This window comes from Python bivittatus, unplaced genomic scaffold, assembly GCF_059951505.1.
Source record: "Python bivittatus isolate LINGU-HERP-01145 unplaced genomic scaffold, Pbiv_v1 ctg000690_np1212, whole genome shotgun sequence".
Lineage (NCBI taxonomy): Eukaryota > Metazoa > Chordata > Lepidosauria > Squamata > Pythonidae > Python > Python bivittatus.
The window spans coordinates 21,092,072-21,116,480 of NW_028277096.1; the positions used below are offsets into that span (position 1 = coordinate 21,092,072).

The 24,409-nt window shown below is 44.1% G+C and overlaps 1 protein-coding gene across 2 annotated transcripts; it reads right to left on the bottom strand.

The window, feature by feature from the left end:
* Nucleotides 1-129: 129 nt before the first annotated feature.
* RPS6KB1 (ribosomal protein S6 kinase B1) lies at nt 130-24,280 on the bottom strand. 2 transcript variants are annotated; one of them, XM_088152487.1, is made up of 15 exons: nt 24,146-24,280; nt 19,676-19,725; nt 19,187-19,307; nt 18,105-18,173; nt 15,687-15,834; nt 15,071-15,128; nt 13,256-13,356; nt 12,515-12,605; nt 11,132-11,222; nt 9,270-9,377; nt 8,700-8,762; nt 8,045-8,122; nt 7,051-7,158; nt 6,376-6,488; nt 130-4,956 (listed from the first exon to the last, which is right to left on the bottom strand). In XM_088152487.1, exons 1-15 carry the CDS (start codon nt 24,215-24,217, stop codon nt 4,719-4,721), a joined length of 1,509 nt encoding a protein of 502 aa, XP_088008613.1. In that variant the 5' UTR covers nt 24,218-24,280; the 3' UTR covers nt 130-4,718. The 2 variants fall into 2 exon arrangements, with proteins under 2 accessions (XP_088008613.1, XP_015743459.1); XM_015887973.3 differs by lacking the exon at nt 24,146-24,280 and adding an exon at nt 20,488-20,611.
* Nucleotides 24,281-24,409: the final 129 nt, after the last annotated feature.

Sequence of the window (24,409 nt, forward strand, 5' to 3'; positions counted from 1 at the left end):
AGCTGCACCTTGCACAAACCTGCCTTTAGAAGCCTAACATTTCTCTCTTGGTACAGAGCACTTTAGATTGGCTTGGAAACCAAGTTTCTCCCTTAAAGAGCAAGAAATAAAGAAATCACTATTCAATCATTTGTTCAAAGTTGCATTTAATTGCTATTTACACCCATCTGTTTTGAAATCAAGTATATTTTATTACAGTAAATAGTACAGAATGAGGTAATAACCCTCATACCATTCCTTGTAAGGCAGCTGTAGTCGGATTCATAATGGATGGTTAACACAGCCAGCTAAAGTTTTGCAGAAAGAACATGGTCTTAAAAAGTGTACAGGTGAAAAGCCGTCATTGTGCATCGCTTTACTGAGCTCTTCCCCCCTTTCCCCAAAGTACCAGTCACTAGGGTGCAGAAATTTTAATTTCTGAAGATACACTGGGTAAGATAGCTAAAATGAAACCTGCATCCTCTGTCTCCTCCTTCCAAAAACTTAAGATATATGCTACATGGACTATTAGTATGCTGACTTAGAGAAGGAGAGCAGCACTCACTTGTTGTCATTGACACGTCCAGCACGCAGCTTCTACTCCAACAGGGGCTAACAAGCATTTGCCCTTCCTTGCAGATTACTGGTGCTGGTAGACAGATTTGCACCTTATGGCCAGAAACGACAGAGAAAATACAATCTGAACCAGTTTTAAACAGCTGCTGCCCTTCCAACGTGCATACACAGCAGTCCTAGATTATTCAAAACATACCCAGACAAGAATTCTCCCCTTTTTCTCCTACTGCACCAATGCAGGTTATGCAGACATTGGGTCAACATGGTAGGGGAGGGAGTGGACCCCACTAATCCACTTCTGACCACCAGCTTGTTGGCCACTTGAGTCCTGTAATATCCTGGTCACCTGATCATAAGAAGAGACTTCTGCAGCCCTGCTGGTCAAAACTGATAGGAGTAGGTGGCCTCAGGCTGGGGAAGGAGATCATCTCTTCCCTTCCTAAAGATTGCCACCTATGGACCTTCTAGGAAAGCGAAGATGGGCAGAACTGCAAGCCTGGAACTTTAACTGTTCCTCTAACACACCTGTACTCTCCCAAGCTCATCAGAACAAGATAACACTGTGGACTTGAGCATGTTCATCTGAGCTTGGTTAGAACACAAGGGATGTTGTGACCCATGGTGCCTGAGGGAAGCTAATGGCAGATGGCACCCAAAACAGGTTGGCATACCAGCAGCATGCATGCCCACAGATGGCCAACAGAGTGATCAAATGCCTCACTTGGTTCTGCTCTGCCTCCAAATGTTAGACAAGCCCAGCTGTTCTAATTATTTCCTTATTCCTCAAAGCAAACTATAGAATACAATCAGCACTGATTTCAGTAACAGATCTAGTGGAAAGAAAACATGGTTCAAGTCATCAAGATTTAATACTTAATATATGTTGTTAGCTTCAGCAGGTATTAATCCCAGTTATTTCTTTTTATATAATGATACAAAAATCTATAAAAATCAAATGATAGCAAAACCCCAAGATTATAATTAAAAAAGCACAGCTTGTATAAAATAAATCTTAATTACTATACCCCAATGAAAACCTTTTAAGACATTGTTAAAGAAAGCACTTAATTTCTCCAATAGCCATTCCAAATGTGGTCGCCGTTTCTGTTGTCATACAAGAGAATTACACTCCCTCTGAAGTTGACGTAACAGCTATATACAAGAAGGGCAAGAATCCAGGTTGGGAAATTGATTCTTTATACAAATAAATACGAGATCACCCAAATTGCATAGTGTGCACTTACTGTCCCAAATTGCAATTCCAAAATTTTTCACAGTTTCAAGACAAAAAGGGCACATGAAACTAATGTCTAGCAAATGACTCCATTGCATCCAATACTCTGCCAGCCTTTCTCTGCTAACCCCTCAGAGCAAGAGCAAACAACACGGGCAAGGAGATCGGAGCCAGCCGCGAGAGGGGGAAGCCCTGAACGCTGAGAAGTCAGCGTCCTGCACCGCTCTTAATCCGGCTTCCACAGGGTTTGGGCATGCCTCCTCAGGAAGGAATTGCACCTTCTTCATGGTCCAGGCAAGGAAAACTCCACCTGCCACCACTAAAGGCCTCGAGAGCCACAGTGCCAGCCAACAACCCTAACTGGATTTTCCAACGACCCTGAAAAACACAAGGAAACACCAGCCCCTGTCCTGGGCCTGTTTGAGACCCTCACCAAGGCAATGACGGTCTTCGTGGGCCTGAGGACAACACACCTGAGTCTCCCTCCCCTTCCTTCTGCACAACCTTCACTTTCAGACCCTTCCCCACTTGTGCTATTATCCCCCTGCAAAGGAAGGAACACCACGATTAGGTGTGCTGGCATTAAAGGGCTTTTGTGTCATGCACGAAATCCCGTGCAGACGCCCATGGCAGAAGAGCAGGTGGAAAACCTCTCGTCCAGCTCGCCCCCAGACCCTACCCTAATCCAAAAATGTCTCGCTATCCACATGTCATGGATTAATGCTTTGGGGCATGGGGAAGGGTCTCGTTTTGAAGCGGGCAATGCAAAACTGATTTGAGCCTATGAAATGGCTGGTCCACAGGAATTAAATCTCACGTTCGGTAACCTAACGTTTGAACAGGCTCCAGATAGACCAAAAGCAGAGTCACCCCTCCTTTTCTGCGGGACTTTCATTTCCCGGATTGTCTCCTTAACTTCATTTCGCTCCTACGGGGGAAGCCAAAGGTCGACAATAGGACGCTGAACGGCGGCAACTCCAGCCGGGCTTTGCTCACCGTCCCGCCCTTCCCTTAACGCAGCCTGTGGCTTTGGGAATGGCCTGGAGGCGAAGTCTGGAGGCACAGCTGGGGAGGGGAATCCACAGAAGAGGCTCTGGCTGGGTTTAAATAAAAACATAGTTATGGCTCAGATCCTATGGCTCGAGGAGAGAATCGAAATAAAAGCACCCCAAAAAGCCTATTTCTAAGTAGCCAAGTTTGCAGACAGACCAGGTGTAACAAGCAGGAGAAAACAGCAAAAGGACGTGCACCCTGTTGCACAATTCACACCCACCCACTCACCCACACTCTACGCTAGAGTAAAGCTCTGTGGACCATAATTAACCCTTTCACCAGCTGTAGCCATGGAAATGCTTTCTTTAAGGCAGGAAGTATTTAAGTTAAGGTAAAGATACCTTTATTTAATTCTTTGTACCTGTATGGTATAGTCATTTGTACAGATTTTTTTTTCTTCAATAACAATCGCGGAAACATAAATAGTAAATCTTCTGAACATTTCCTAAAATTAAGTTGCAAAAGTTCTCTGGAAGACATTCATTGAAGGCCATCGTAATACTTGTTCATGTTTCTTTTCTCAATACAATCAACAGATGGCTTGCCCCAGCATAGACGTTATGGTAATCCATCACAGAGATGAGCAATGGAGCAAATATGGGGTAAAGCCATCTCTTCCAAGCATTACCATTTGGCTGCAAAACCAACAGAAACGTACATTTAAAAAAATGATAGCCATCCGCTAAAGCAATGCGACAGCTGCCTTGCTTGCGCCCCCTTTGCGACAGGTTTAACCCTCCTTAGCACATGCCGGGGTCTTGAGCAAACTATATAACCAGCATAAAACAGAGATGAAGTTTCTACTAGCAGATTTCTGCTCAGAAGGATGAGAATACAGGACAATACAACTGGACTCAACGCATCCACAGAACTCCAGACCAGCAGGGCAAAACCAAGCTTGGGGAAAACTTCATGAAGACCTCAGATCAAAATACAGGACTTCCGCACTAGCCAAGATTTTAGCACAGCCAACAGCCTGATTGGGATCATTTTTAAAATAACAAAAAAAAAAAAAAGCATTTAAACAAGATGAAGAGGGTAAATTCTTATCCCACCAATCTTGGTAACATAATTAACAGTGATTTATTTTTTACAAAACCATTATTTTAATATGATAAGAAATGTAAGTCTGCTTTTTGTTCTCTCTTTGCTTCAGTAAATCAATAATTCTGTATGTTCCAACTCTGGGATACTTTACAGAGCCCCTTCTAAAAAGGGGAAAAAAACTAGTTGAAAAATATATTTATATATATAACTTTTTTTTTAAAAAAAAGATTCATTTAGATTGTTTTTGCATGTGGAATCCTAACGGTTGGAGTTAGTCTTCAACCTCCAATCTTAAAATTGCAGGAAGCCACCTGAAGGAGCATGGTGGGATTAAATCCTCAGGTAGAAAGGGCCAGGCTGGCGTTCTGCACGCTTGCCCAGGGACACAGACTCCCCTGGTGACAGAACCACGCAGGAGCATGAGTCTACTCTCCAGACTGTTAGCTTCAAGTGATTGACTTGAAAAATCCTTGACAGAGCGGAAAAGATGCCACACTGCATGTCTGTTAGCTGCTGTGCCTAAGTTACGTAATACCGTTTTTGCTCAAGTCCTGTCTTTGCGCACCATTGATTCAAAGGAGGGAGGGGGGAACGGGGGGGGAGAGAGAAAGGAGGCAGGCAGGCAAGCAGGGGGAATCCATGGTTTTCGTTTTTCTTTTCCAGTCCGTTATTCTGTGCAATGACTGACTTGATACCATCACTGAGAAAAAAAGCCACAAGAGGTCTCATCTTTTGGCGGTGGGGGGAGGCACCGCTGCCCTTGGAGAGATTTGTCCTTGTCTTCTGCTGTCGCCCAAGCAGGTTCGGGGAAAGGACTGCTGTTGATTCGTCATAGATTCATGCGCAAGTGCTCTGGTCGTTTAGAAATGATGGGGAAGGCTTGCTTTTTGTATGGCCCGGTGTTGGGCTGCCGGATCGGAAGCGGAGCGGAGGCTTCTCCACAGACCGTCACATCCATTTGTTCGATCCCACCCATCTCCATCGGGTACTCCACGGGCGGCTGAGGGTTGACCACGCTGGAGGAACTCCCTCGTCCCCAGAAGTCCCCAGGAGAGAACTTGACAGGGCTTTGGAAGAGAAGAAGCACCCATTAAAGAGGTTTTACCCCCCCCAAAAAAAAAAAATTGTGGGAAACCAACAGCCTTTCAGCAGGAAAGAGGCAGAAGCACCGAATTCAACAGCTTGACTTCCTGGTTCCCACCTCTACTCTCCAATTCACAGGTGAGTGGCGCCAGAGCCAACCCGCTCCCACCCCCCGAAGCTGAGAGCCACTTTGGTGTCGTGCTTAAGATGCTGGGCTGGAAACCAGAGACGGTGAGTTCTAGTCCTTTTGGCAAGGCCAGTCCCTCCCTCTCAGCCCAACCCACCTCACACAGGGTGTGTGTGTGTTTAATTATTATTATTCATATTCTGTCCAACTCCCAGCGAGTCTGGGCAGTTGTTTTGGGGGAAATGGGGGGCAGGAGTATTATATATGCCACCTGGAGTTGTACAAAATAGAGGCAGGATAGAAATCTAATCAATAAATTAACTGAACATTCTCTCTCTAGCTCCAGGGTCCCTGCCTTCAGGCCTCGCCTGCTGTTCAAGTGAACCTTTTCCCTGGGACAAGGTCCTCACAATGGCCCTCGCTCCCATTCCCACCCGTGCTCTGCAATAAAAGCCAAAAACAACAGAGCCTCCAAAATGTGCTCAACTTTGGCAGAGGGGCCTCACCCCACTGGGGGGGGGCAGCAAATAAGGTACCATTTCCAATTCCCGAATTAAGAGACAGAGGAGGGACCCCCACCACTGTCTTCAGGTGGGAAGCTAGTGCTAGAAAATTGTCCCACAAAATATTTTGCTTCTCAGTTGAAGAACAACAGTTTTTCTTATCCTATGTCATTATTCTCTGGAAAATACACAGGTATCGGTTCCGGAAAATTTCCACCGGGGACCAGAACCTGGATGTGCAACAAGCGTAAGGAAGAATTTCAATGGCACAAAATTGGTTCCTGCAAGCAGTGAAACTTGGGAAGCTTTAAACCACAGCCCCATTTGGCCCAGAATGCTGCCTAACTGTAGTTTATGTAACAAACCCCAATACGCTAGGTTTGCACAATAGGCTAAGCGAAGTGTTTCTGACGCAAACGGTCTCAAGGTCAAAACATTTTGTACATAACCCCAACAGCTGCATTACAACTAAAGCCAAAATGAGCCAACTACGTGTAATGTAGTGCCAAGGCCAATGATTCAGGGGTTCTGCACTTACATGCACCCATTTTTCTAGCCCAACCTGGAGATCACTGAGGGCCTTCAACTACAAAGGATGCCCTTCCACCACTGAGTTGCTGTCATTCTGTAGCACTCACAGTTAGGGCTGCATGGAATCATGTTTGCAAATCTGTGGATGAAGAACTGACATTCCCTGGGGGAAAGATTCTCAAGGTTTTATGAAGAGCAAGCGCATACTCACAAAACATCCAGCAACAGGGAGAGAGAAATACCTGATGGGTGTCCGTGGGCTGCCAATGAATCTGCGTGGTGACCGAATTTTTGGTTCAAAGGAAAACTTCTCTTTTACGCTTTCAAGTACAGATGGAGCCACATACGTAAAACCCTGGACAGCAGGGAAACAAGGGTTGCCGAGCAAGTGCCCCCACCAAAAAGAATTAGAATGAGTGCTTTGCATTGTGATGAAAGGAAAATACGCCACCCCAGAACCAACCCCATCATCTCTGCAATGAGAACATACATACATATATGAGTGCCCAAGCTTGCCTAGCTCAGCCTGGTCTGGAGAGCAAGTGTATTCCCTGCCAGCTGCCTGGCACTAAAGGTTGGGACTATCTAGTTGCAAAGAGTGTGCTTTCCCACTGAGCTGTGGCTCTCTCCCACCCTGTGAAGGAAGACCCTGCCCTTGCTGATCCTACAGGCAAGAACTGAACTTATAGTAAGACTCTGCTTACATCCTTCCATAAAGCCAGTCTGGCAACAGCACCAAGGAGGAGGGAAATAGAGTAGCGTGGTGTGGTGTGGCTGAGGTGGGGAAAAAGGTAGACAAATAATCTTGTTTCCTTTCACCCACACAGAACGCTTGAGAATTTGAATCACGGCAGCCCAGAGAGCAAGGGGACTTGGCTGCTTTTGATGTTCCAGAACTCGGCTTCAGACCTACTTACCAAGAAAACCTGGTTGGCACTTTCACTGAGAGTCGAGTCGTCAGGGCTATCGACAGGGGTCTGACGTGTAAATTTTGCATCAAATTGGCTCACGTCTTCTTCGGATTGCTTTGCAAAAAACAAAAGTTGAGGAAGTTTTTTTTTTTTTTATAGTTTAACAGATAAGCACAACAGCCTTAGTGGAAGACAAAGCTTCTGGACGGAGGAGTGTTCCGTAGATGTAAAACCTGGAAGCGTGCTGAAGTCCTGCTGCCGCCACTGGAAGGTCCTTTTTGGACAACTGGGCTAAGAAATGAAGGCAAGGGGAAGGGGGAAGGGAGTCACGGATCAAAGAAAAGGACGTTTGAGAAGAGATGCCTTAAAGGCCAAGATACAAAGGAGACTTCCCCTCCCAAACACCACATTATGTACTCCAGAGCTCTATGAAGTCTGAATTACAGTAATTATACAGGAAAGTACAAACATCTGTACTTTTGATATAATTCACCAGCCTTCCCAAATCTGGAGGCCTTCCGATGAATGTGAGTCCAACTCCCAGAATTCCTAGCCGGTATGACTGAAGAATTTGGTGAGTTGCAATTTCAACACATTTGGAAGGTACCAAGATGAAGAAGGCTGTAATAGCCAGCTGCACCTCTGAGCTCCAATTTATGGAAACGGCTCAATGGGTTATCCATTAAAAATGCCACCCAATGGTTTACGGGAGGCGCACACTTCTGCTAGCAGCACCAATCTTCTGGTTTCCTCTGAAATGCAACAGTCACTTTAAAACTGTGGGATGCATTTCAGCATGAATTTAAAACTGAGGAAGAATCAGAGGAGGACTCCCTTGCGAGAGAAGTGGGAAATACAGCTCTGAATATTGATTCAGGCAAGTTTGGAAAGATGGGGCAAGAAAACCGTCTATGTTTGAAATGGCATGCCCTGATTCCCATGCTCCTCTTATCTGGACTGTTGTGTTTCAAGACCACAAGGATATATCCACGTTACATACCAATAAGGGTTTAAAAGGGGGCTCCACCTTCCGAGCTAGCAGTTCTTCCCAAATGATGTGTCTGAAGAAGGGATGACCCTAAAGAAAACGTTTGTTATCAGTCAGCACCCAAACAAGGAGAGCAGAACACTCTCAATGACAAGTCCTTGTTTTTGACCAGAATAAAAACTGAAGCAGAGGGGTCTACAGCACTCATTTAGAAGAGGAACTAGAAGGGAGAGCATCAAACAAAAAGTGGCCAAAGCTATAGCTGTTCCATGAGATGATCAAAGGTGTTGCTTCTAAGAATGCTTATTTAGAAGCAATGGGGCTCATTTTGGAAGAACCAGAGCTGAAAAAAATAGGGCCACACTTGACATTTGTGACCAGATCAGCTGCAATCCTTTCTGACCCCTCCCCAGCACTTCCCCTTGTCAACTGCTCCAAGAGAAGGCAAGAGAGTAAAACTCCCTCAGACATCTTCACCATCTCCCAATTTTTTTTAGAGGGAACTATATCAGCTTGAGCTGCAAAGCAGACCAGCTTCACATCTCTCCTAAAGTACATCAAAACCCTTGCTTATATCCAACACATTCCAGCTCATGAAGCAATCCTTTTTAAAATTATTTTTCTGGTCAGAGGGGCAGGGAGACCATTTTCCAACAAAATCACATACCTGAACTTCTCCAGTATCTCCAGGGCCAGCTCCTAAACGTGAGGCAGCATTTCTCTTTAGCAGCTGAAGAAAGTAAATAGATTTTAAAAAATAATGTATGTTCTTTTGGAAGAAGTTACTTTACAGCTTTATTATTAACAATAAAACTGGTAAATACATCTTCTCCAGTCTGACATGCATTGGGTGATATAGGAATTACATACATTGTAATTCAGCACATTTGGAGAACACCAAGTTGAGAGAAGCTATTGCTAGTAGAGATACCCTATACTGAAATATTCTGGACAAAGATCCACGTGATTCATCTGCTAATTTCCAGGCCTGTATTTACCAAGATCACCAACTGTGTACAAACAAAAGCTAGAGGCATTTTTTTTTTTTGAAAGGGCTTATTGAAACATAAATAGTCATTCATTGGGAAAACAGTGGATAGCAATTCAGATCAAAGAACTTTTTGTTCATTCTAAACTCATAACTGAGCACAGAAGCTACAGAAATATAGCAAATTCAAAAAATTACTATGAATTTACATTTGAGCTAACCTCTGGGATTGCCCTGTAAGAGTCTCACCTTTTTAAGCAGATCTCTGGCTTCTTGTGTGAGGTAGGGAGGCAAATTGAGTTTACACTTGAGAATCTTGTCAATAGTTTTCTTTCGGTTCTCCCCAGTGAAAGGGGGCTGAAAAGAGAGAAGGAAGGAGAAGCCGTAAGAAATGTGCATCACATAATATAATGTCCATTGTCAAAACAGATTTTGCTTCTACTTCCTTGCTTTTAAACATGCCTGTTAAAACTGATTTCCAAACCTGGCTATTATAAAGTGGGGTGTCCACCACAGAGGGTGACCAGAAAGTCAATACAGCAGGCATGGATGTGATGTATGTAAAAAGTGGCAGAGCTTTCAACACAGGGTCACAACCACCATCTTGACTTTTTGACACACACAATGTGGACACTCTGTCTACAACTTCAGCAGTAAGCACACAGAAAGGAATCAGTACCTGGACTGCAAGCCCAACAGGAAAACCACTGAGTTAAGGGATTCAATTTTCAAGCCTGCTGCAACCTCAAAGTTGACATGATTTGGGTGGCACATTCAGCCCAGCCAGTGGACGGAAACTGGGAGTGATTGTGCGCTATTTTATAACTACAGGAAGTCCTCAGTTAACAACCACTCGTTCAGCGACCATTCAAAGTTACAATGGCACTGAACGAGTGGCACTTATGACCGGTCCTCAAAGTTCCGGCTGTCACAGCACCCCCATGGTCACATGATTGCAATTTGGACGCTCGGTGACCAGCCCGCCTTTCTGACAGTCGCAGCGTCCCACAGTCATGTGATTGTGATTTGCAACCTTCCCTGCCAGTTTCCCACAAGCAAAGTCAATGGAGAAGTCAGCAGGGAAGGTCACAAGTCGCTCCTGTAAGTCGCTCCCACTCCCACCACTTTTTCTCCCGAGGACCCTGGCTACAGAGTATGGGATCCCAGGGATTTCATTCTCCGTAGCACGCCTGCCCACAGCATCCCCCGCCTGTGCCCACAGCACCCCCCACCCATGTCTATAGCACACACCTGCTCGCGCGGTGATGCAGCAGCCACTGGTGCACCCTCCCACCCCCAGCAGCAGCCACCCCCGGCCCAGCCATGCCAGCCACCCACACAACCTCTGGCTACACTCATGCCACAGCAGCCCCTTACCCACCTGTCAGCCTGCCTGAAAGCCACCTGGGACTCGCACGTTCCTGCTGGCTTCCCCACTGACTTTGCTTGTGGGAAGCCGGCAGGAAGTCGCCAGGAGGTCCTTGCTTTAATGACCCATGATCCTCAGTTAACAATGGCAACAGGGACTGCCTAATTTGCAGTCGCTAAGCGATGCGGTCATGTGACAGTGCACTTTATGACTGCATCACTGAGCGACAGAAACGCCGATCACAATTACCATCATAGAAAATTGCTGTTTTTCAGTAGCAGCTGCCTGCTAATCTCAACTATACAATTCTGAGAGGCAAAAGAAGCCGCACGCACATCATGAAGGCTAGAGATTTTGATCGGCACTTAAAACCTAGCACCGCCATTCTTGGAGCCAACAGACAAGACGCTAGTTTGCCATCTCCCCAACCCAATCTCATTTCCCTCCAAACAAACATGCTGTGAACACCTGTAAGTGCTTTGAATCAACCGGATCAGTGTAAATGGGAACAGGGATGTCACTCCAAGAAGTAGAGTAAAAGAATACAGGCAGGTTCACCTCGGTTTTCTGAATAAACCAGAAGTGGCTAAATAAACCAGATTTTTACAAAGCCAGAGAATCTAACCACACGTTCCTAGCAACAGGCAGGTAAAGTTCCCCAAAGCAATATGGCAAATTCTCTAAAGACATGAAACATGCTTCAAAACAAAATAAAACATGCAGTTTGTAAGCGTGCACCTACTGCTCCAGTCAGCATGTCATACATTAATGCCCCCAAACTCCACCAGTCCACAGCACGGTTGTGCCCACTCCTCATCAAAATTTCAGGGGCCCTAAAAAGAAATCAAACGCAAATAGCAAGGATCAGAACAACCGATCACAGCATCAGAACATGTAATGATTACAATTAAAGATCCTGTGGAGAGCACCTACAGGCATTTAGTAATAGCCACTCACCTGTGGTGAATAACCATTACTTCCAGGTGACTAGCTTTGCCAACTTGCTATACATAGAATCATGTTTAGTGTCAGCCTCTCTTGAAACATCAAGCTGAGCCAGTGCTGGTGTGACCTTTATTCAACACATTCTGCAGCGGATTATCATCTCAGTGAAACCAACTCATCGGTAAGAGGGTAAGATTTTTGAAATGAGTAACTTAAAGTCACCAAATGGATACATAGCATTATAATGTCGCACAACGTTATGTGGTTTCATGTGAAGGATCAGTTTCATGGCATTGCATAATTGGATACCAAACTAAATGGCATCTTGCTTTGCAGATAGTAAAATGTACCATGTCTCTTTCTTGTTTGTGATACTCATGAGATCTCACTAGCACATGCATGGTGACACTGTTTTCCAAAATTCAGGATGCCAATCAAGGAACAAACTTCCAAATCTTAAAGGTCAGACATCTTATCAAACCAGCACCTTATCAAACCATTAAGCAGCATGATTCCAGTAATTAGAAAAGGGTTTCTCAACCTTATCAACTTTAAGATGTGTGGACTTCAACTCCCAGAATTCCCCAGCCAGCATGAAGTCCACACATCTTAAAAGTTGCTGAGGTTGAGAAACCCTGAATTAGAGTGTTGGAGGACAAAGGGGGAGATCCTATTTCAAGTCCACCCTCAGGCAAGGAAAGGTACTAAGCTTCAGCCCAATCTACCTCACAGGGTTGTCACTGAGGAGAAAAATTGAAGGAAGGCGTGCTTAGATATGCTGCCTTGAACCCCTGAATATAAATCCAGTAACTAAATAGAAAATAAAGAATTCTGTAGGAACTTGCAAAAGGGTAACTCTTTTTTTGAGGGCAAATACAACTTTTAGATTAAATTTACAGAGTCCTGCTTGCTGAAGAATCAGTTTCGTCAGCCTGGTGTCCTCTTGACTTGACAGGAAATTACAGAGGTTGAGGTCCAACACACCTAAAGGACATTAAATTGAGGAAGATCCCTCTCATCTTCTCAAGCAATCTGGGAGGCAAGGGGGGGGTCCTCTTTTAATTTAAACTGGAAACATTCATGGGTTGCTCTGACCACTAGACAGGTTTATCTGAAGGGGAAAATGTAAATACTTCCCCTGACCACCATAATACTTTTCTGTCTCATCAGATGGACTCACATGTATTCTATTGTTCCACAGAATGTATGTGTGACTGTTCCATCGTGAATGGACTCTTTACATAGTCCAAAATCAGTCAGCTTAACATGACCTGAAAAAAAAAATCAAAAAGGAAGTGAGGGAAGAGTAAAAACAGACAGGTAATATACATTTAAAATACCATGCATTTGTGACTGGGAAGTAACATACCCTAAATGCCAACAACTGGGGAATAGGCTGGCCTTTTAAACCCTGAAAAAGATGGAGCCAAGCAGGTATCTCAAGGACAGGTACCCTGCAAAATAGGGGCCATCCCTGGAAAGACCTGCTGCTAGCAGGCCAGGCTCTAAGCCTGTTTTCCCTGCCTGTTTCTTTTTGGTGGCTAAAATAATGGGAGATGTAAGCAACTCATCTCATGGGTGTCAAGCTGAGAAAGACCATGAAAGCTTTCAAAAATCTGATCCTAAAATTCACCAGACAGGCTCCAAATTCACCAGACATGTCCACAGGGATTCACAATCAAATTCACCAGACATGTCCAAGGGATTTACAATCAAAGTGTGCATTCAGGCAGTAAACTGTGGGACTCCCCACACAGATGGTGGGACAGCTGTCCTTACGCCGTCCAGAAATCCTGAAAGTTGTCATCCCAGCAGATATGTTGACTGTCAGGTGGGGAAATATGCTCTACAGAGTCACATCAAGGTTTCAGTGAACTCTGAAAAAACTTGCTAGAAAGGGCTCGGTAACGGTCTTTCTAACCTTGGTGATTCAGCATGATGTTTTCTGGCTTTAAGTCACGGTAGATGATTCCCTTCTGATGCAGGTGTCCCAATGCCATTGAAATTTCAGCCAAGTAGAAACTACAATGCAAAAGTTGATTAGGAAATAAACATGAGTGGCTAGGTATCACGTATGGTTTTTAATAGTTTCAACAGATTTTTAATGTTTTTTTAATGGACTGGATATGCTCTTATGTTCTCCACCACCCAGAGTCCCAAAGGATAGATGAACAGCCATGTACATTGGATAAATAAATAAATAAATAAATAAATATCAGTGCAAAATCTCAGATGTGGCACTTGAAGAGTGGGGTGAGCTTCCAAGTTTTATAGCTGCTTGTTTGGCTTAGTTGTACCCTCGCTCACTACTCCAGCTTCTAGTGTGGCTGGGTTTCCTTGTCCCCACCTTGGGGGTAGTAGCCCCAGGGGAAGAACAGTAACCATAATTTCAGTGGTGAGGCTAAAGCATGTTCAGATAAATCACAGCCTACAATTCCATTTCAAGCTATTGCTTTTAACACTGGCCTGCTGGCCAATTACAGGTGTCACAGCTCTTTAGCGTAATATCTGAACAGAGCCTGAAATTCAGTTTCTCCGTAGCTACTTTTCAGTCTGGCCCAAGGGACAGAAACAGAACAGCAGGGACTCAAAGCCAGAAAATTCAACGCCCCATAACCCTCCTGCACCCAAACTTCCTCCTTCCCAAACAGGGGCAATGACACCATTTCTCAACGTCCCATGTGGTATAGAGAGAAAATAAATTCTCTGGGCTCTATGTTTCTGAACAGGATGGACCTCCATCTTCCGTTTAGATGGATGGTCTTGCTCAGCTTAGTAAGCCTTACAGAAGAAGCACGAAGGATGTTCTTCCACCTCTCCCTTCCTGCTGCAAGGATGGAGAGCAGCATCAATATATTCCAGACTTTCTGAACAGCTAAGGGCAGCAGTTGGCCCCTTTTCTCCTTCAGCTCCACTCTTAATGTGGCAGAGAGGATGGGAGCCTTTTTAAATTGGCCAATAAAGGGTACCATTCAATAGCAGACACTGCCTCCATTGCAGTGAGGACTGGAGATGGGAGTCATGTGCTCTTTAACTGCAGTTTTTTGCTAAGGAGCCAAAGAAATTCACATACCTGCATACATGGCCTCCCACCCACCCCCCAAACCTCATGATCATTCTTTAAAAACATTCAATGACTCCAATGTGTTAATTATTGATCAAACACTGGGAGAGCCCCAAGGTCAGACAGACTTCAGCCTATTTTCTGTGACGAAAACCACAAGATCACCAGGCAGATGACATTTTAAGCCCAGAAATTTGTTTTTAGTACAAAACTGAATGAGCCTGTTGGAATGTAATAGGATATTTAATTCTAGGTAGTATTTGCAGCATTTATATATTTGGCAAAATCTGTTAGCATATGGCAGTAGCACTTTAAAAAGAGGGAGAAGTTTATTTCAGCAGGAGCTATTTTAGGCGCACTGTGGCTTCATGGCCATATTTAGTGGTATTTATATAACTATCTAAATGAAGCACCATATTTACATTTACACTCATATTGTGACAAACCATGAGGCACCCCTAGGCATATTCAGCTTCCAACTCCCCAAGTGCCCTAGCCAATATGGCCTTCTCTCTGAAATTTGGGAAGTGTAAATGCACTCAACAGGAAGCTGTCATGTGTCTCCCCAACTCTGTTCAACTCTTTTCTTCTACAAGTGACTTCCTAAGTTCTTCAGGTCAGCTCTTGCCTTAGTCTGCCCTGATGGAGCTGAAGAAATTTTCTGTCTCTTACCAAGCAGTGTCTTCCATAAATATCCCCTCTCGCTCCAACTGCATGAAGAGTTCTCCTCCTAAAATGAAAGTGGGAGAACAGGCACAGTAAAAAGCAAGCTGGTTTTTTTGCTCCATCCCTAGGAAAGTAGTATGAGACAGATGCTACCAGGCACAGGGATGCAGATGGCTGCATGGCAGAAAGACCCAACGAGCTGCCCTACAAGAACTCCAGGTCCAAGGGGGCATTCCAGACAATTTCTCTTTTTCTTTTGAGAGTTGGCCACACCTGCATTTGATTCACAAACTGCCTTGTAATAGACAGCTGGGCACAACTGTGACTTTTCCAGAAATGCAACCATCTTGCTAGAGAGCATGCCTGAAAAGGGGCAGTTTGGGAAAATGGATATAAGGATAGGTTTCTTTAGAGAAACTCCTTTAGGGGGAAAAAAAAGTTTAGCAGAGTTTTGGACCAAAATGAATCATCCCATTTTCCTTCTCTTGCACCATGTAAGATTTACAAAACAGCCCATTTCTAAAAATTATAGTCTTTTCTGTGGGAAAAAGAAAGCACTGAAATTCCTCCCACACTGTTGGTGGACTCAAAATCCACATTTTGATAACCAGCGCACACTTACCACTGAGATACTCGAGGATGAGGTAGAGTTTTCCACCAGTCTGAAAGGCATAAATCAAGTCGACAATGAATGGATGCTTGACCTCCTCCAAGATATTCCGCTCTGCTTTTGTGTGAGCTGTGTCTTTTGCGTTTCTCACAATCATTGCCTAAAAAAGAAAAACAATCATAGTAAAAATACGGTACAATTAAATCAAAGGTCTGCTACGTTTGTGATAATCCCCCACATCAGAGCCATTGATAACTGTGGCACCCTTGGGGTTCTCTGAGCTTGGCTGTTTTCTTGCAGATGTTTCGTTACCCGGCTAGGTAACATCTTCAGTGCTAGAAGGGAGTGGGGTTTGCTCTCTGTTTATATATTGTGGCATGCCCTGCCAGTGCTGGTGGGGGTGTGGGTTTTGTTTTCTTGGTAGTTCCTTAATTAGGGTATTGTTTACTGCTTGATTGTTTGTCCGGTGTTAATCTCTGCTTATCTGGGTGATGACTGCTGGCAAGGAGATGTTCTGGTCTTTTTGTTTCCTTTTTATTGTCTCTTTCGAATAGTGTGTAGATGTTGTTTATCTCTATGTGCCTGTGGATGGCTGCCTTGTCTGATTAAAGCTTCCAGAAATTCCCTTGCATTTTTGGATTTAGCTTGGTCTAAGATGCTGACAGTTTCCCAGCTGAAACTGTGGTTGAGTCTGTGTTGTGAGATTAAGGGCTTTTCATTGTGTCTTCTGACTGCTAGTTGGTGCTCATGGATGGGCTCTGCTAGCCTTCTGCCTGTCTGTCCTACAGAGTGGTTGTTGCAGTCCTTACATTACAGAAGTTGGCAAAACTTATTAGACACAATGGATCAATTCACCCAAAAAAGCCAAACCGTATTTGTTCCTGAGCCCCTCTTTTCCCCTGCCTTTTCCACCACATTTTCTGGTTTTGAGGAAGCTAAAGCTGTCCTTGTCTCAAAACCTGGTAGACCAAGATAAGTGTAAAGATATTGCCTGTTTGTAAAATAAATTGCCAACCATGACCTGAAGTGAGCTTTCTAATGCTTCTTTATGCAAACCGTAGTTTGCTCAGTTCAGAGGTCAAGTATGGTTTGTTGTGAACAAGGAAGGGACTGGAGTGTGTTTTGTGGAGTGTTATCAAGTGAAGTTTCTGAAGAGACTTCAAAGGGAGCCCCAAGGAGAACATGCTGCAGGAGTCTGACTGCAATGTGATCAAGGCATGAGCACCATTAGACAGAGGAGAAAAATAAGATCAAGCATGCTGCCTGGGGAATTCTGGGAGTTGAAGCCCACATGTCTTATAGTTGCTGAGACTGAGAAACACTGATCTAGATCAAGGACGGCTACCAACAAGCAAGCGATAAAGCAAGCACTTGTTTCTGATTTGGCTTCTAAAATACAGCTTGAAAGGTTCCTCCAGCTAGACTACAATGTTTAGCTAGTCTACAATTAGTCTCAAATTGTATCTCTTTTTCCATGTAAGTTCCCTTTCCTATGCTTTAATTTAGATTCCTGGGTTAAACAGTGGGTTGGACTCTATATATCTTAAAGAGTCTCTTCAAGTTATTTGGCTTGGTTTTCACATCCCACTCAACTTCAGTTACCAAAGCCATCAAAGATAAACCACATGGTGGCTTGTAATGATGGTCTGGTTTTCACAACATGGTATAACAATGGCCAGGTTCTTACAATTCACTGAGCTTCAAACAACCAAACTCATTTGAGCCAAGCCTATTTTGTCCAGCCTTCTCTTCCTTACCTAATTCATCCTCCTCCCCTTTTTTCAAAGGAGGTTACAGATCACAGAAAGACATAATTCAACCCACTGTTAAATGTATGTTTCGCTGTACATTATTCAGTATAATTTAGGTTTCAACAGACTGGATGACATTTCCAAATGGAAACCATAGATCCTGCAGCCAGCTGTTCTACTATATTACAAGGAGCAATAACAGCAATGGCTGTTAAAAATATGTGATTATAGAATAAGTGCACCAACCAAGCAAAGGTTCAAGAATTTCAAGCATGTAATAACAAATAAAAACTTTGCAAGCAAGTGATACATAATTCTCCAGTTACTGCTAACATCTAAAGCAGTGTTTCTCAACCGTGGCCACTTGAAGATGTGTGGACTTCAACTCCCAGAAGTCCCCAGTTACCATGTTGGCTGGGGAATGCTGGGAGTTGAAGTCCACATAACTTCAAGCTGCCAAGGTTGAGAAACACTGATCTAAAGTAGACAGAAATATAGGGCTGATTGTATGGAACTTCTTTATCCCAGTTAGACTATTGGTTAATAAATTTACATCCTCTTAGCAGTGGAGCTTACTGGAGCTTGAATGCAAGATATGTAGCAAACGAAACCTTGTTCTACATTCATTCCAAACAAAGGGGCCGACCCTTCTACAGCTGGATGCTCAAAGCCAACTCACCTTTTTAAGCACCTTCATGGCAAATATTTTGCCAGTATTTGCCCCCGTTACTTTGCGAACTTGGAAAACCTGCCAACGCATTTTGAAAAGAAGCAATATTAAATACTTTTTTTTCAAAAAAAGATTCACACTCACTGCAATATTTGGTATTTTTGATCCTTCCTTTAATCAGTGAATAAGAAGTGGTCAGGGTTCACTATCTGAATGAAATTAAGCGAGCCACAGATAGCACAAGCAAGTTTTCCCATAAGCCTGGGCTTGCACCATTCGGCAAGCTGCAAGTACAAACTATCACTCTGAAATAATAAAAGATTGATAAAGCCAATTTATAAGTGGTCCTTTTATAACAAGGCTCAGGGCAACTTATAATTTCATGAATGGCAAATACCGTTTGAAATGAAGAAACAACCACTTCTGTTTGAAAATATAATGAAAAAGACGGGGAGGTTATGACAAGCATACACAGTTGCAATAACTGTGGAAGAGCATATATTATGAAAACAACAAACCAAAGGTCAGCCTCCTGACCCTTGCTCTGAGTTCATCTGTGTTTTTGTTTTTATCTTTTAAGTTACCCAGGGAGTCTGCCATAAAGCAGTGTATAAGCCAGCCTGAAGAAATACAGAGGAGATTGCTAGAAGGTGCTGGGCCACAAACTACAGCTGATTTACAGAAAATCACTCTATTGGCACAGCTCAGTCTGTACTGTCTACACAGCTTGACAGGGAGCTTTTGAGATCCTATTCTGAGATTCTCAGGATTGAATCTTTGTTTTCCTGCATGTACAGGGCATGCTTGACCCCCAATCTGTGGTCCCCCCCCATAAAGATTCCAGTCATCATGCTCTGATTAAACAACCGAGGCAGAAATATGGGACCTTGCCATAAACCAGCAATCCACTGTGCTCACTATGGCCCGCTGCACCAGGAGGAGACATTCCCAGGCCCACCAGAAGATGCCGAAGTCTGATATTTGGAAGGAAAAGATGTGCTAGGCCCATTGATGTAAAGCCATAAGGAAAAGAGGAGAAATTCTCCACAAGAGGCATCTGACACAATGGCCCTTGCAACAGGGCTTCTTACCTTCCCGTAGCCCCCTTTGCCAAGAACCCGGAGCAGCTCAAAGCACTCTGGGCGGATCTTCTCAGGACCTCTGTTTACACTTGTTTCTGAAATCTCAAATTTCTCACAATGCTCCATGCCACTAAAACAGAACCAAAAAAAAAAATCAGCTTTTAAAATAAGACTAGCAAGGCAACCCTACCTATTTTTTAAGGCCTTCAACACATCCATAGCCTAGCAAGAGAAACATTTTCATCCTTTTTACAGAAACAATTTTAAACAGAAATTCCTTCCCCCAGCAAGCAAATTAAACATGACTAAAACAGTTTCAAGCCTGGATTTCATCAATCCCAATGCATGATCTGTAACACAGGATGAAAATGCAGCATCTCCAAAAGTGGGTGCCCATTTTGCTATCACTTCCTCATTATGTTGAGGAAGTTTCTGACTACTGCGAACTGAATGAGTATCTCCATCCCAACCAGTAGGATTTTAAGTTTCAGGACTTACAGCTCGTATGGGCTGACTCCCCCATGGTCCATACTTTCACTTAAGTGACCCTAAAACAAAATAGTGGAAGAAAAGTAACTACATCATTGTAAACAAGAATTATTTAGAAAGTGCAATAAGATTTTGCTTATACATTAACCTGAGTTTTAAAGACTGATAGCACCACAAGGCTGCAGACCGATTTTACATAAGTCCTGTCAGCAGAAAGATATGGCAACCACATGGGTAGTTCTAAGGGAGAATTGCCAAACCCTTTGAATTGTAGCACACAGATTCAGCAGTTTTCAAGCAACTGTCCTGTAACTCGATTGTGCACAAATCCTACAAACAGCTGGAAAAATAGTTTGGAAACAAAATGTTCTCAACACACTGGTGTTAACATAAATGAAAGACTGCAAAAAAAAATGCGCTACAAAATAATTAATTTTAGGTTTGTGCAATTCACCCATACAGTGAAACTCTCGTGTCCCTTCCTGACCAGAACAAACCCCTCTGTATCACAGAGACTGTGATAAGCATGCTGAAATATAAAGAGACAGTCACTGAAAATCTAATGGGGATTTTCTAATAACTTTTAAAATATCTTGTTTAATTCAAACAATGATTTACAGTTAGCTACACTCACAATTAAGGATGAGAGCAGATAAAATGGAATATCGCAAGACTGAAAAAAGAGGGAGGAGAAATATGAGCATTTGTGGATGCATCTTAACTCATGTATGGATAAGAGATGAGTTTATAAAATTATGAAGAGTTTATAAAACTGAAAGCCCCAGCATGACCTCTCTCCAGGAATTTTAGGGAGTTTTTACCTGCTTAGTTTTAAATGTTCATCTTCTCTCTTTGTAGAAATTAATAACATCTACAGCTATTTGTAGTTTTCACAAACTGCAGAAGAGGTGGTCAACCTTTTTGCATTGTTTCCGGAAGGGTAGCTGTGCTAATCTGTTGTAACAAAAGCAACAAAAAGTCTTGTGGAACAAAGACTATCACATATATTGTAGAATTATGTTTTCATGGAGTCTTCATATGAACGCCCAGGTTGGTGGAGTGGGGAAGAGTAAAGAGGGCAGCAGGAAAGCAAATGGAAACACCAACAGTGGCAATCATCTATACCACAGTTCCTCAACCTCAGCAACTTTAAGATGGGTGGACTTCAACTCCCAGAATTCTCCAGCCAGCCATGCTGGCTGGGGAATTCTGGGAGTTGAAGTCCACCCATCTTAAAGTTGCTGAGATTGAGGAACCCTGATCTATATGTAATGATCATTAGCAAAATAGTTGTTGAGTATGACATATACTTGCTGATTAAGAGATGTAGGAAACTTTGGGTTTTGTTTAATTAATCAGCTCATCAGAGTGAGTATATAGCTACAACATAGGTGCCAGTCTTTGTGCCATAAGAAATTTGCTGCTTTTGTTAAAACAGATTAGCACAGCTACCCTTTTGGAAACAGTCCAAAAAAGTTGATCAACCCTTCCACAATCTGTGAAAACTACACCCATCATAGAGAAAATGTGACTAAAATCAACAAAAGTTATAAACTCATTCACATTCTCTATAGCTGGACTAGAGGACTGGGTTCATAGTCCATCACAGCCTATGCTCAGCAGGTAATACAAGCATCATGGAAGGTCACACTAGGCAACTTTTTAATTACAGATACAGAAACCAGGAAGGCATTCACACAGTACTCTCCCCAACCACATCCTTAGGTCTCATTCAATATAAGAAATATTTCAGTTTGGTTCATTCTACTTCATTACCCCCTGCACTACAATATTCCTATACATTGCAGTAATTAAACTGTTAGCAGGAATGCAAAAATCCAATTATTCCCCCCCCCCCAAATAAATAAAAATGACAATGCTGGGAATCTACACTTGTGTTAAAAAAACAGGGAGGAGACAGATCTCTCACCCTATCCTAGGGAGAATGTGCAGACCTTGAACTTCTGCAAAAATATTTGTGCTTCTGATTTGTATTTACATCTAGATGACTGTTTGATTATGTATTCACTCAAGGTAGAAACTACTATACCTAAATCAATGCTGGATAACTAAGCAATAAATTGTTTATATCTATGAGATCAAGCGTTAAGATTATACAATCCTGACATGAGCAAGAGATTATGCTGGCCAAGTGTGAAAAGTTCTGCTACAATGCACAGAAAAGCTGATTCTGCCATTGCACACTGGTGATGAGCATAAAATTATGGCAACAAGGCCACAATCAAAAGCAACTTCATAAAGCATAAGTATTTAGAGGCCTTTAATAACATGTTGAATCTGTAGTGCAAAAGTCAGCAGCCTACCACGGGCAGCCCCCCCAAATTTCCAAACACTTAAATTTGCAGCAAACTGCAAAATCTGTGAGGCAAAATTTCCCACTGCCTTTCCAAAGAAAAGGGCACATAAGCGTCTGGATACCATTAACACACCACTCAAAATATCCTCCCCGCAAACCATGAATGTCTTTTCCATTTACATGACATTAACATGCAATGGCCTTGCAACTGCAGTCTTAGCTGCCAGAAACCCTTATTTTAAAAAACTGTGTAGCTCTCAAAAAGTTGCCTGTCATGCTGTGGTAGCACAATTAAGTAATTGCAAATCTTTGTCCCTTTGCAGATAAAAGCTCTAATTCTAAACCTTAAACAAGCAATCAGATCAGAAATCTAAATCTATGTAATTAAAAAGATTTGCCTTTCGAGACATTTGCCACAAAAATGTAGATACCGAGCTTCCTTTCTACAATCTCCTAAGACAAAGCTTCTAACGATCCTATTTTAAGCAAAATGTTGAGACTGTAAGATTCTTTTAAAAAGTATAAATTTTCACAAGTTGAAAAATATCCTTCAATCTCCCTTTCCATTCCTATTCTCTTCAAATTATTTTTCCCCATATATCAACATACCTATCTTTGTCAAAAGAAGGCTTTCTAACGTATCTGTTAATAACCCTGTTTCCATCCAATGAAAGATCACAGAAGGACCAGAGAAAGCTAATTTGAGTTACGAAGGGCAAAAAAGATTTTCCATCATAAGCCACAAGGCTGTGTTGTGTTTTCTGTCAGAAATAAGGCCTGTGATGTTCACAGAATTACTGAAGCTGCCTCCTCCAGGATGAATTCCTAAAGGCAACAGTTTGTTTACACAAGTGCCTCCCCATATGAGTAATATGCTACACAAGGAGTAGTTAAGCATACCCACTTTGAAGGAACATTACTTGGAGTTAACACGTGCACCAATGGTTCACTTATTAAAGCAGAATTATTGTGGGGAATTGCATTCCAAGAGGAGGGCCTACATTATGACCTGTAGAGGAAAAAAACAGGACTCTTGGAGCAGCTACCTACTCAAGAGTAAACCCAACCGAACACAAAGGAAAAATGCATGAGATTCCACTGCATCAAATTTATTGCAGCATCAGTCTCCATGGACAAGAGCCCATTCCACCCCAAGAGAAGCAGACAGAGGTCAACCCTCCTGGCAATGATCAACTGACAGGCTGGGCTCTGGCCCCAGAGATCAGCTGCAATAAATCTGCCAAGGTGACACTTAAAAAAAATAAATCACCATGTTTACTTTGGTAAAAAGCCTGGGCCCTTTTGAACGCCAGGGGTTTGGATGGCTCTAAAGCGGGATCAGACAAATTCAAGGAGAAAAAGTCCATCGAAAACTACAAGCCAAGATACACCCAGGGCTTCAGATGCCAGGAGATGGGCAAGAGGCAGGACATGCCTTCAGGGGCGCAGCTGGGCCCTCCGCCGCAGCATCCCACGGCCATTACAGAAGGCACCCCTCTAATTAACCTTTTGCTCTAATTAACAAAGCTCTTCTGTTCAGCCAAGCCCTCTTTGAGTCACGTAGTTTAGGTCCGTGTAGTTTTCTTGAAGCAACAGAAGCGCGTATTTCTTCCATTTGCAGATGCACGAGACTGCACTGCCTCTCCTTCAGTCCAGTCAGGGCACATTACGCTCCCTTTGCTCCCATGACCACCCCCCCGCGAGGTAGGCTGGGTTGAGAGAAGGGGACCGGCCCAGCATCTCCGCCCCCGGGGAGGACTTGAACTCGGGTCTCCCCGGAGCCGGACCGACGCCGTCCCCACACCACATGGCCGCGACCTTCTTCCGAGAGGCTTCTTAAGCCTCCCGGTGTAAGGCTTCCTGGTGGCCTCCCGTCCTCGCTCGGCTCTCCGAGGCCAGTCAGGGGCTGCCACCGAGCTGGCCTCCCTGACGTCCCTCAGCGGCTCTCGTCCTTCTCCTCAGAGGGCCAGACGCGCAGCGAGGAACCTCCCAGTCAGCGGCGGAGAAACGCGAGGCAGGAGCCGCGCAGCCTCAGCCACGGCGGGGTGAAGGCGGGCCGTCGGAGAGCCCAGCCCAGCCCAGCCCAGCCCTCGCCCGTCTCGCCTCGCTCCCTACGGCCCGGCCTCCCCTCGCCGCCCTCGGCCTGGCCACGCCGCGCTCACCCCTTCCTCCAGCTCCTCGTCCGAGGCCGCCTCTTCGGGCTGGTCGAGGTCGATGTCAAAGACGCCCGCCATGGCCCCGAGGACAACGCGTGCGGGACAGCCGCCTTCGCTGCCAAGAGCCGGAAGCGTGCGGGTGAGGACGGAGGGCGCCTCATGGGCCCATGGCACCCGCCCGGAGCGCCGCCATGACGGCCGCCATCGCCCGGGCTAGCCAGGCCCTGCCTCCTCAGCTCGCCGGCGCCACTGCGCAAGCGCCGGAATAGA